The sequence below is a fragment of the Phaenicophaeus curvirostris genome, chromosome 1, assembly GCF_032191515.1.
Source record: "Phaenicophaeus curvirostris isolate KB17595 chromosome 1, BPBGC_Pcur_1.0, whole genome shotgun sequence".
In the NCBI taxonomy this organism is placed as follows: domain Eukaryota; kingdom Metazoa; phylum Chordata; class Aves; order Cuculiformes; family Cuculidae; genus Phaenicophaeus; species Phaenicophaeus curvirostris.
The window spans coordinates 71,101,147-71,115,045 of record NC_091392.1 but is presented as its reverse complement, the minus strand read 5'-3'; the positions used below and the strand labels follow the sequence as shown (position 1 = coordinate 71,115,045).

The 13,899-nt window shown below is 40.2% G+C and overlaps 1 protein-coding gene across 12 annotated transcripts in view; it reads right to left on the bottom strand.

Moving 5' to 3' along the window:
* The window catches only part of SOX5 (SRY-box transcription factor 5), a 638,339-nt gene that overhangs the window by 295,975 nt on the left and 328,465 nt on the right, over nt 1-13,899 (bottom strand). For 8 of the 12 annotated variants that reach the window (XM_069862308.1, XM_069862300.1, XM_069862317.1 and 5 more), the window contains exon 1: nt 258-394. The exons of 3 other annotated variants lie outside the window; for them this stretch is intronic. In XM_069862308.1, the coding sequence (XP_069718409.1) occupies nt 258-295 (38 nt within the window). In that variant the 5' untranslated portion in view covers nt 296-394. Of the gene's footprint in view, nt 1-257; nt 395-1,086; nt 1,105-13,899 lie in introns of those variants that run through there. One more of the 12 variants, XM_069862293.1, reaches the window with a different exon arrangement.

The window sequence follows — 13,899 nt, the reverse complement described above, 5'->3', positions numbered from 1 at the left end:
TGCCTCCCAGCGCCGGAGTTGCGCGCCCGTCCCCGCGTGTGAGCAGGGCAGCCGAGCCGCGCACACACGCGTGCTCATCGAAATTAATGATTTAGGGGAAAAGAGAGAAAAAAAAAAAAAGGAGAGAGAGAGAAAACAAACCGCAAAACAGAACAACAACAACAAAAAAAAATAAGGTGTGGGGGGGAAAGACACACACCCCCCCACCCCAAGGCAAAAGACAGCGCCTCCCCCCACCCTCCAAAAACTCGACTCACCTTTCAAACTCCTGAGGTAAATCAGGGTCAGTTAGCATGCTGGAAAAGCACAATTTCCCTTTGTCACAGCAGCCACCTATGGTCGCCTCCAACTGAACCTGTCAAGTGAGTCCAAACCTTCTAAACCGATTGATTTTCTCTCTCCCTCCCTCCCTCCCTTCCTCCCTCCCTCCCTCCCTCCCCTCCCGCTCCCTCCCTCCCTCCCGGCTCGCTCGCTCTGAGCTAGGACTCCTTGACCAGGCTCTTAAAGGGGCAGCGCTCCTCGCAGCCGCCGCTCCCCCCGCGCACCGCGCACCTCTGCGCGCTCCCCATCCCGCTCGCCCGCCCGCCGGCGCAACGGGAAAAGAAGTCAACTCTTCACTGTTCTAAAAAGCAGGGGAGGGGGGGGAGTAACTAGAAAGGGAAAAAAAAAATAAAAAAAATAAAGCCCGACAATCCACCTAAACCGGCAAACCAGGAGCAAATCCCCTGCGCTGAGGAAGATCAGTGGAGAAAGAAGATAAAACAAGAGCAGACTGATTAAATTGAAACAGTTATCAACTCTCGGAGTTGAAATAAGGGAAGAAAAGATTAGGCGCACAACAATGTTACCAAAGGCATTTGCGCTCCGAAGAATTTTCATTCCTTTCTCTCCCCCCTCCCTGTCCGCTCTCTCCCTGTTTCTCTCTCTTTGGGGAGGGGAAAAAAAAAACCCACCCCGAAAAAAAAAAACCACCACACCACCCCGCACAACAATCGAGCATTGTTCTGAGGGAAGAAAAGCAACTTTGACAGATTGAAATATAGCAGAGGCCCCTTCAAGGAAACCTGTAAACAACTTGTCACTCACTCTGTCGGTCTCACTGTTAGCTCTTGCTTTCCACAAAGTGCTGCGAACCGTCCTGGCAACAAACCCAAAGTTTCCTCAGCTCCCAACTCCATCAAACAGCCCCGTGGGGTGCGAGGGAAAGGTAGCCACATGCCAAACCAGCGGGCGCGCACACACGCTCGCACAAACAACAACAGAAATAAACTTTCTGTCCGCCTGCTAGGGCTTTTTTTCGGGGTTTCTTTTTGCCTCCCGCCCCAGGAGAGCAAGAGGACTCCCTCCACCCTGGATCTCCCTAATTTCCCCCGCGCAGCCGGCTCCTGATAACGCGGCGGCCGGAGCGCGGCTGCAGAGCCCCTGAGCGCAGCCTCCGCGGCTCTTCCAGTTACCTCGAGAAAAACCGGGGCAGGCGAGGGTGGCGAGCAGGTACTAGACCTTTGACACGCGGGGACAGCGAGCCCCGCATCCCGGCGACACCGGCTCCGCTTGGCTCCGTTCCGCCCCGGGGGGAGAAGGGGAGCGAAGCCCGCGGGGAAGCTCCCGTCCGAGCCCCGGGGATTAGCCGGGAATCCCGTGGAAGCGGAGCGGGAGACGCACCCCTGGTCTGCACGGCCCGGGTCCAGCCCGGCGCTGAGCTCCCAGCGAGGACAGGGGGGCGGCGGACGGATAGCGGGGTGCAGAGAAAAAAAAAGAAAAAAAACTGGTAACCTTGTTCTTTAGCACAAACACGCACCCACTCCCACCCACCCCCAATATCTATATTCCATTCTTTCCAATTCCTCAGCCTTAATTCCCTTCTCTCTCTTTTTTATTCCCCTCTCCTCTAATTTGCAGCTGGACAACATTAAGGGACTTTAAAAAGCACGAGGTTTTGACCCCACATCAGTTTGATTAGGGCCACTGCCCCCTCTCTTCCCCTCTTATCCCTACCTCCCTGTGACGTGGAAAAAGCAAGTTTACTTTTTGAAATATATATTCATATTCACATGGAGCGTCCATAAAATCTTCAACATTTTCATGCCCACTGGCTTAAAAAAATTCCAAATACAAAATCATATTATTTTTATTAATATCCAACAGCTACACTGTTTAATTCACTCTTTTTCCCTTTCCATGCATATGTTATAAACCAGCAGGCTCAAACAGCCAGTCCAGTGTTGGCATAAAGGCATCATCAGCTACAAGTCTGGGATACTCATTTTAATCACGAGTGGCAAACCCACTTGCCACTTGTGCACATCATCCCCTAAGAGCATCAGGCCATTCATGAAACAAATCGCCAAAGCTAAGTTTGCAAAGGTTCCTTCATTGCAGTTCATAAAAGAGGATCTGCAAAGGCTGCCTCCAGTCTGCCTTGTACCACCACAGCGCTCAGAGCGGAGTCGCATACAATCTGTCAAGTTCTGGCATGAGGTAGATCTAATGGCTCCTCACTGTGGGGCAGGGTAAACTGACTTCCTTCAGTAGCCCCTAGCAAATAATATTTTCCATAGAGGTCCATTCATAGGAGTCTGACAAACCTAGTTAATACATACAAGGATTTTTCATTTGTTATTTAGTAGCTAGCCCTTTTAGGACAGCTATGAAGTAGACACTGAAAAGGCAGCAGATGATTAAAAAGAACAATTCCAAATACTTTCAACTGAGGCTCTCAAACCATGTTAAGTCTCACATTACTCCTCTGCAGGTAATAAATATAATTAGGGCCGATTCCAAAACTTTATTTGTATTGAAAAGTATCTCACTCCACAGGGGCTCCATTCAAATCTACAAATCTCTGTGTGGAGTAGGAGGCTACTTAGTAGGAGAATTTGGCCTCAAATAAGGAAACTGAGATGCAGGCGGGCTTAGTAGCTTGCCCAAGTTGACACAGTTAGCCAACTCCAGCGAAAGGATGAGAAACAAAGGTCCCATGTGCCTCACAGTCAACAACAGTCCTTACGCTGCTGAAACATGTATATTTAAACTGGTTTTTTCCCCACAAAGGCATGATTTTTATGTCTACTATTTGGTTAAAACGCACTTCGTTGCTGTATTCACATTTGTAGGGCCCCTTTTCTTGGTCTTTTGTTTTCCCCTTGATGCACCATTGCCCATCCACAAATGCTGTTCCTTCTCTGCCACTTCTTGCTTTGCCTCCCATTTTTCCTCACACCTGGCCTTGGGACATGTTTGAGGAGAGAAGCCACTCATAAACCCCAGACAGAGGAAAACTAAGACTACTTTTTTATTCAGAAAGATTTCAGCGGTTTGGGCAGAAAAGGACTACCATATTTTGACTGCACATTACCTCCAGTCCGCTCTTTAACCTCATATACTTTTTTCAGCTCAGCTCTGTTCCCCAACTGCCCTTCTTCTACCATGTCCTTCCCTTGTCCGTTCACAGCTATTTACCCCGTCCTATATAATTTCCTATTTGAGCTTTTTCAGGGTGATGATCATATACTCCTCCAAGCTGGTATTATGCCTAGCACAATGGGGCTCCTTGGTTGCTAGCTCTCAGCTAATATGATTTTAAACCAGAGCAATCACCATCAACATCAGAAATTAATGTAAGAGGACATTGGGTAGACTATGAAGAAGTACAAAGAAACATAATAGAAAGGGGGAAAAAAACCCAAAAATGTTCAGAGGAGAAAACAAAGATAACTGAGCAAGGGGGAGAGCTGAGAAGGAGAGAGGAAATGGAAGAGAGGAAGGAAGTAGACATCGCTCCCCTGAATGCTTTAGACATGAACCCTTCTTTTCCCTTACCCATGTTTACTCTTAACCCAAAATATACTTCGTGCTCAGGTACCTACATGTCTTCCCAGTTTCCTTCCTTTTACATTTTCTGCAACTACTGAGCTCCCTCTCCCAGCTAATTGAGAGGAAACAAAGTTGGGTTCAAAAAGGACAAAAGAAGTTACTGTTACTGTTGTATTAATATTGTATTATTGTATTGTTATTGTTTGATTTATTAATGGTCTATTATATAGACTTATGAGTAAAATTATGATACTAAGCTCAACTGCAATCACAAGGGGGAGAAAATGCAAGTTAAACAAATGGTTTGAGGGAATCACTGAAACCTTTGTACAAATTATTTCCTATTAACTTTATGGCTTGCTTTTTAGAAACTGCCAGGACATATCACAAAGGCTGCTGTCATATCAGAAAGAGGAAAAACTGAGGAATTGTGATAAATAACCACTGACTGAGAATGAAGAAAATTTATGTAATATGCAACTATCCAGTTTTCCTCTTGTCCCAAAACTTTTGACTAGCAATAGCAAGCCCTGACGCCCCTTTTTACTGAGTGGGTCATAGTTACAAGACCTACTTGCAGCATGAGAGATCCACATTTGGTTCTCTCAGCTGTCTTCACAAACTCAGAGTTCAGGATATAAGTTCAAATATCTTCAACTGATGAGAAAAATGAAACCTCCCCCAGTAGCTCCCTGAATCTGTACTTTTCCTGCTTTGCTTCTTTTAAGGAGTGCCCCAAACAATCAAGTCAAACAGGACAATTTGTATTGAACTAAACAAACAACAACAAAAAAAGCTTTTATTTTCATTTTGGTGAGGGAAACAAAACCTCCTATCTGATTTTTTGTGCTTAACCGATGTTTTGTTGCTATTGTGGTTCTCTGGTTCAAGAGGTGAACCAAAAAAATCAATTATCCACCCAGCTCAAGTTAGAAATACCATAACTTCAGAATATTGCACAGATAGACTCCATGGGTCTTTATACAAGCATATTGGCAGAAGGAAGACCTTACACGAAACATTAATTATTATTTTTTTTAAATCATTAAATGATAGCACTTCATCCTAGTCCATTTGGCAGATGCTGCAATACAGTAAGTAAAGGAAGGGCTGGAAAAAAGAAGAGCTTTTCGGGTTTTGTTGTTTCCATTGTAGGTTTTAATAATAGAGACCTACAAAGTCCAAGGAAATGTAAGATGTTCCACAGAATGATTTACTGGAAAATTCTTACAGAAAATATGCAAAACTCCGAAGATCCTAAATGCATTTTCTTTTTTAGGCACACATCAAAAACAACTGCAGCATTAAGAATGCAGCCGTAAGATTTCTAAGAAAGGGTGTTTTGGAACAGGTTCCAAGAGAGCAGAGGGAGAATAGAGTGGGGTTGATGCATTTACTATGAAGAATATCTCCCAAATAATGAGTGCTTACTTCAGAGTATGGAAATGTTTAGCTACAATGCAGTTTGGATCATATGCTTAGGAACAGATTTTTCCTTTCAGTGTGCATGCCTAGCTGCCATTTCCATTAATGGGAATTAAGTACATGTGTCAAGAGAAGTTAACTCTTAGAAATATAACTAATCTATGCTTTTTTTAAAGAATGTAAATGCCACTTCAGGCATGTTCGGTGTTGGCAAAACTGAGTGCTGAATATAGTATAGCAAAATCTGAGAAGGAGAAGGCGGTCTGGAGGACTGAAATTTCTGTGCTATTTAGAGTTTTTCAATTTACCGAATTTCTTCAAGGAAAAGTAAAACTATCTTATTTGCAAGTGGGAAGTCCTCATTTATCAGCTATTTATTTGCAATTTCAGCAGGGGCCTGCCATCTGCAACCTTCCTTGTAAAAGAGAACTGACACTATCCTTAAGAAGAAATCCGAAGTTTCATCCCAAATGTGAATTCAAACTTCCCTCAGGGTCCCTAAATATTACAATAAAGGTCCTAATCATTTTTCTTAGAGGAGGTTGGCACTCCTTGATCCTGTCCACTCTGCATCAGCCTGGGTGAAGGAACTTCAAAATTAATACAGATGTAAATATAATATAAAAGGGGGTTTTAGAAATAAAAATAGTATATGTAAACACATTTAGACTTAAATTATATATATCTTCTGGCAAAAAGTAACTTCTAATTGTGAAAATGAAAAAAATTAGGGAGAACACACATTCCTGGTTTTGTGTTATGTCCATTCCCCCTAGTTCCTTTATTTTGGGTACAGCTTGTTTTATAATTTCTCTATACTGTCAGTTAGCTACACAGTCTCTTTACTGTTTGTCATAGTAGCCACAGTCTGCACAGCAGCAGCCTGAGAATTAAAACCAGGACAGATTGAAAAAAAAAAGTCAGAAAATAGAGAACATATCCATGGCTAGGAACTGTACTTAAATTACTTAAGAAGCTAACTGGATTTCAAATTGATGGTTTCTCATTAAGATTCTGAACATGAAATGTTACTAAAATAGGAACCTGTTGTACTGTCCCAACCAAAGCCTACACCCTCACCTTACCCACAGTCTCCGTACTCTGCCTTGATCCCGATCGGGATGATTTCTTTCTGAGTGGCAGGCCTGTTTACTGTCAGTGCCCATCCAGCCTCTCGGGTGACAATGCCAGCAGGAACGTTCCTCCTCGGTGTCACTTCCAATGACTGTTATGAACATGTAAATGCCTGCCACAATATACCCAACAACTAACGCATTTCATACAGATAACCAACTCCCATCAGAAGGAAATAACTCCCTTGGTGTGCGTGCAAGTGTAGGAGTGGTTGGTAGTAATCGAGTCTCCTTTGAACAGGCAGATGAAGTTCTACAACCAAACATAAGCCTCTGAGCCTAAGTATCACAATAATACAACTCCGATCTATTTGTAAAAGTAGATAATAATTGTTGAGTGTGATTCCAAGTGCACTGAAATTGAGATCTTTCTGCTTAACCTAGAGAGCCTCTCTGCATGGCTCTCAATTCTTGCAGGTTCTATCACCACAGTCTCAACACTTCCCAATGACAATTTTGTCTCTTTCTTTTTTTACTCATCCACTGAATGGGGTTAAAGGAATCACATTTTGTTTCTGTATTTCTAATCTGACTGATTTTTTGTCTATAGCTTGCTCTTACTAACCTGTGCACCAAGGACACCAAGTTTAAAGCAGAGTTGCTTCCATTAATTGATGTAAAACAAGCATTGTGCAATTGAAAGTGCAATGGTGTTTTTGAATAACTCACACCACTCAGTCCTATGTGTTTTGTGAAGGCCCTTTTGTGGTCACGAGGTTTGCTCTGGTGTTTGTGATCCAAATTTTTCACGCCCGCAGGTATAGCTACTGTCTGCTTCTCTTCGCTAGAAGCAGTTGTCTTTTAGTGTCGTTACGATTGTATGTACTCTTTAAAGATAGGGTTAGCAAACACCTCCACCTCAACAGCTTGAGCTCTTTTGCGGTGGGCATGACACAAATACATATAGCTTATTTTGTAGTTGCCCTCCATTTTATATACTCCATTGGATTAGAGGAAAAGTGAGAATATATAAATTACTTCCAAATAACGTTACCATTTTCTAGTCACTTTTTACTGGAAGAGCAGTGAAAGATCAGCTCTTTTGTTAGAAATATCCTCTATCTAAACCAGTTCACAGTCTGTGATGGTAATCCAACAAAGAACACAAAAAGGCAATTCTTACATTCTGTAAATTGCTTATCTATTTTATTCCATTTTAGTCTGCATAATCATAAGAAATCATGTAACTGCTATCTCATAAATGTTTCAAAATATATAGAACTTGAAACATACAGTTTGTAAATTCAGAACAAATTTGTAAAGATATTCCCTTTGCACTGTACTACACACAGATTCCCTACATGACACATACAGCCTATGATAAAATTAATACAAATTAGTGTTTATTAAATGCACTCTACTGATATTTAACTTGTTATACATGTCACTGGGAAGATTAAACTGTAAATTAAGCAATGATTCTAATGATGTTAAATGCATCTCTATATGTGAATGAGTTATAAAACATTGCTATCTTAGCCTTGCACACTGAAACAGTGAATATGTAGAATTATGTTTCATTTATAAAGTTACAAAAGTATACCATACCCATTCATTTATTTTAATGGTGCTCTGATGCAGTTCTATGAGTGATTTTCCACTTTTGAGTAAAAGTGAAACTAATACCATTTCGTTCTGCTGAAGCAAAAAACTAAACTCCTGCTTCCAACACACAGGCTCCAATTCAGCCACTATTACAAAGAAATAAATATGTAAGTATGGTATAAAACAGACCAATGGCTTGTTGTTATTGCTATTTCTATGGAGGCTCAACTCTTGCTTCCCATCTCATATTACATAAGACAGCTAGAGACTAGAAACATTGCTGGGGTAATATACTGAAGGCTCCTGGGGATGCTTCTGCACCTTGTAAGGGGAAAAAAACTGAAAAAAATGTTGCTACAGTATTCTGAAACATAAGTAGGTGAAAATCAGAATATCTAGAGAGGGAGACTCTTCAAAAGTCCTCATGCAATCCAGGTACAGAGTTGAGTACCTTCTACTACCACTTAGCTTGTAAGCCAGACAGTTCCAACAGTTACCACTGAGGTATATCAGAATATATATAAAAAAAAATTGTAAAGGAGATATAAAAAACCCACAGCAAACACAAAAAAAAAAAAAAAGACCACTGTACTGAAACAGTCATTAAGATTAAAACACAAAGAAGTTTCTCAGGAATGTTTATCAAGGAAAATTTATGTCATAAATTTTATGTCATAAATTTTCCTCTGCCTGGAGATGATCCAAAACTTAGTGTCTCTTCTCTTGCCATATAAGATTGTACTGAATCCAGACTGAACATTTGGTCACTCGCTTTTCCCCTTAAATAACACTTTCTATTCTGATGTGGCTTTTGTTTTGTTTTACAAAATTTAATTTGTCTTTTTTTGTTGATGCATTTTCCTTTTGTCATTATTTCAGAGCTGTGTAAAAGTAATTAGTGACATGATGCCAAGGACTGAACCTCACAAGCAACCTAAATATTTTGATTCACTGAGAATGCAGTCCATAATTTACAAAGTGCCTGACCCTTGTCCAGTAAATAAAATAAAATAAATTAGATACCTTCTGCATGTTAGGAGCCTGAGGCATATGCAGAAAAATGTCAAAATGCAGAAACAGTTAACGTCACCAAATCAGATAACAGAGATACTCTTTTGACACTTCTTCAAGAAACACAGTCACACTGGTACATACCTTTTTAGCATTTGACCCCACAGGATCAATCTTGTCAACCATCTCCCCTGGTATTTACATGTAGCCACTGCCCTATCTTGAGAGCCATGTGGTTCAAAAACTGGGCAAAGATTTCACATGTGAGAATGTCACAGGTGAAACTTGTTTTCTAATGAATTCTGAGCTACCAATAGAATGGCAGCAGGTTTCTCCAGAAGTGCAAACTGAGTGGAAAATAAAAGGAGACAGTGACACTGACCTTTTTTTTTTCTTTTTTTTTTTTTTTCTTAACTGTCTTTTTCTTTTTTTTTCTTTTTTTTTTTTAATTTTCTTTATCAACTTCCCACAAATTTCTCAGAGGAGTCCCAATACTGTAGTCAAAGTTAAAACCTTCTGTGCACAGTCAGGACAGGCCTTTGGCACAAAAGCAACTATAAAGAGATAAAAAGCTTTGCAAGTGCAATCTCAAAAATTATTGTGAGCCATGACACACTGGGACACTGAGTGGCCCATGATGTTACCAGGGATTAATGAATAATTGCATGAAAAAGATGTATGTCATTTCATAAAAGCAAATTTTCGCATGGTAGTTTGACAAATGGCCACAGAATTTAAGCGAGACCTCTTCCTCAAGAAACACAGAATCTACAGCTTGCTTCAAAACAGGAGACAGTTCTTCACTATGTTCTGTACTAGATGTTTCAAAGCAATGTGGGCTTAGACAAGACAAGAGCTCTATAAGGAGAGAGAGGGAAGTTTATTCCTGTCCCTTATCTCCTTGTGCCTACTATAACTCTGTCGTACACATTACTTCAGACAACATTGGCCTAAGTGTAAAGTGGCTTCAAATATAAATTAAACCAAATTTTATAAGACAGAAAAAAATCAATACATGAATAAGAAACCAGCACATGAACAAGTTTGATACCATCGAGTACCAGCCAAGAGGCACCATGCCCCCTATACCTGTTGGTAAGGTCTGTCCAGTTTTGGGCCCCTCACCACAAGAAAGACATTGAGCTGCTGGAGCACGTGCAAAGAAGGGTAACAAAGCTGGTGAAGGGTCTGGAGCACAAGTCTTATAAGGAGCAGCTGAGGGAACTGGGGTTGTTTAGTCTGGAGGAGAGGAGCCTGACACAAGACCTTATCACTCTCTACAACTACCTGAAGGGATGTTGTAGTGAGTCGCACATTGGTCCCTTCTCCCAAGTAATAAGCAATAGAACAAGAGGAAATGGCCTTAAGTCGCACCAGGGGAGGTATAGACTATAGATAATAGGGAAAAAATACTTCACCAAAAGGGTTGTCATGAATTGGAACAGGCTGTTTAAGGAAATGCTTGTGTCACCATCCCTGGAGGTATTTACAAGATGTGCAGATGTGGTGCTTAGGGACATGGTGGTGAACTTGGCAGTGTTAGGTTAGTAGCTGGACTTGATTTTAAAGGTTTTGTCCAACATAAACGATCCTATGAGTCTAACATCCCCCTGAGAACCACAGCTGACTGGTGCCCAGCCACCCTCATTTGGAGCTCATGGCTACACAGGCCAAGTCGGACATACACAGCCTGACGTATGTTACAGAATCTCAGCATTTTCCATGGCTAACTTCAAAATCTTGCGTTTTGACATATAGGGCAGAGATAAACATGTAAGTCTCTTATTTTACTTCTCTGACATGGAAGTACTCTTGGAATATGGACAAAAAGTGAATTACAAGTTGTTTCCTATTTTGTATTTGTTATTTTGCATTTGACTGAATAATAACTGGTTCTTGCCATAACTGAAAAAGTAAAAAACTTCTTAATTTTACTATTAATCTTTCCTCTAAACACTCTCTTAGGTTTTTCCTCATACAGAAGTCTATTCAATATAAAAAATTGCACTGTTTCTCTTTGAATTTCTTCTGGTTCTGCTATATACATTCTTCAGGTAGTCTAACCCATAAAGAAATCAGTATTGCAGGAAAATGCTTGCTACCGACACATGCTGCTCTACTATTTTCAGCATTATTTCTTATTTCATTCTCAACAACTGAATCCTGTCTTTGAATCACTCCACCTAGCTTGATTAAGCATTTCAGAAGGAAACACTGGTTATCTTCGTTTCCCCTCTCAAGTGATCAAAGTTATGCTAGAATAGAGCAGTCAGCGTTGTCACATCCGTTTTTTTAGTCCAACATGCAACATTCTGCATTTGGAGAGCCATCCTGCACATCTTCCTGTGCAGAGTCCTCTACTATCTTCTTGAATGATCCTGCCTCAGATGGAAATATTTCTGTATCACTGGTCACGGTAATTTTCAATTCATTTATATATCTATATATCTGAAACGCCATCTACAACATTTAGACTTTGGATACCCTGTGGTAGTTTTCCTACACAAAACACTGATAATACGCTGTTAGTTTTGTCTTCTGTCCCTCAGAAGATTTTCCAATTCTTGAAAGTACTCCTATCACTTTTATAATAGTCACTTGTGAAGGTCTTTTTCAAAAACTTTCTTTAAAGGAAGAAAAAAAAATTCTAATGATTGCCTTTTACTATTTGTTGACAAGCTCAAGGGATTATCATTAGACATCATTTTTCTTTACAAAAGCTCTGCTGATGGATAGCTATAGTATCACAATACTCATCTATATGTCTCCTAATTTTATTTTTTATTACTATCTCAACCAATTTATCATGTAAGGAAAGAAAATTCATTAGACTAATTCTCAGCATCAATTCTACTCTTCAATTAAAGGGAAGCAGAAAGATTGCTTTCTCCAACCTTACAGGTTAGAAGCCAATATTAAAGGGAAGACTACATATTAAGTTAGCAGTCCTATTTGAGCTTACCATCAATTTCCAGAAACACATTTTGACATGTCTAACTTTACCTGGTACTCTGTTGCTCTTCATTTGATGGGTTTAGCACCTACCTTTCCTTCACTTTTTTTCTGTGACAGTATCTAATCCTTAATATTGCAAAAGAATTGCTACAGGTTAGATTTACCTCTTAAGTCTTCTGTGATAGAATATGACAAGGAAATAATTTGATTTCTCAGCAAACCCATTATCCTCTTTAACTAGAATTCTGTGTTAAAATACTAAGGGAAAAAATCCTCAACTGCTATTCTGTATTACAGTACTGAGGGAGAAATTATTAACAAGCTTGATGCAGAGAGCCTTTTAGAAAATATCTGAATTTACTTCTTGTAATTTCATCAGGCCAACCCATCCTCAAGACACTATACTTGTTTTGGATGGGGTTATCCTGCATTTCTGGCTAGCAATAATCATTACATCCTCCAATTTTAAGCCACATGTATTTAAATAGCATACTTCCTTCTCTGATACTGCATGCTGGGCAATGCAAAACAAGTCTTCCAACAACTCGGAATCAAGACCATTCCCTAGAATTGGTACGCCTTCAGGAGCTGATAAGCTTTTACTGTATATTGATTTACTGAGAGAATCTATAAAATCAGAATCTGTCTTTGTCAAGAGAGGTTCGAAATGTCCCCATCTCTCTAAAGTGGAGAAGAAACTATAGCTTTCTGTACTAGGCAGATGGGCCAGGGATTTTGTGAGATTAAGCCACCATGCAAGAGTTTTGAGTCTCTGCACATGGTTGGAGTAGCCTATATCATGAGATAGATAGTATTTTTTTTTAGTAATGATCCAATGGCCTGTATTTACAAGTCTGATTGCAGAGTTTTGTGTGACTACTCTGCAAAGCATTATTTTCATAGGCAGGAGAGAAAACACAAGAAACCAGTATGAAAATGTCTCAACATTAACCAAAATCTGACTGGTTATCTTTTTCTCTTAAGAACTACATATTTATGAAAAAAATTGTGAAGTATTTGCTTGCATTAGAATTTTATCTGTAAACACTGCTTTCATTATTGGTAAGTATACATGGTCTCCCTACCACTCTTTCTGGTATCTGTACAGGACCTGTAATGGGACCTATCCCTAACATATAGGGTATTCAACAAGAAATTCTTAGTACTCTATTTTTAAAGGTCGCTACACACAAAATCTGTGAATCACAATGGTTGTGAATAGTCACTTATTAATATAGCACAGTGAGTATACTACATGGGGAGGACTACAGTGAGAAACCCTCTGAGACTGTTGTCTGTTAGACTATTCAGATTTGCAGATTAACGACCACCAGGAAGAGCAGAAAGGAGGCTCAACCCCATCTACATGGGCAGTACAAAGGCAACAGACCCATTACATGTGCTTAACTGGATCTCACATCATGTGGACAGTGAATCCCATGATCTTTGGCACATTAGCCTGATTGCACATTATCATTCAGCATAAACCAGGAGAACCTGTCTAGGATTTTCAGATATTCAGCATCTGTTGCTGAAGAGTCAGATGTTGCTGAGCCATTTCTGCCTGTCCAAAAATCTCATAGATCATTGCACAAAGCAATGAGGCAGTAGATTATTACTGAAAGCCATAGCACGTTGCCCAATTCTTTACAATTGGTGTGTCTAGAGAAGGTTTCAGGAGTACCACATTCACCAAATCAGCTATGATACACAAGACAATGCCTGAGCAACACATGCAGGCTTTGTGTCATCATTCTAAACTGGAAATTGACACTGACCATTTCTATTCCCCATACCAGTGAGTAAGTTTCCTCACATTCAGACTATGGACAGTTCTCACTTCTGTGGATCTAAAATACATCTATAGTATTTGAGGTCATCTCCCTAACAGTGTGATTATACTCCTTTATTCACAGTTAACCGCAAGTGTCATTGTTTGCTCAGTATTTAAATACACTAAGCTGAATGAAGTTTTCACAGAAAGCAGTTAGCTTGTGTACTGTGATACATTTCAAAC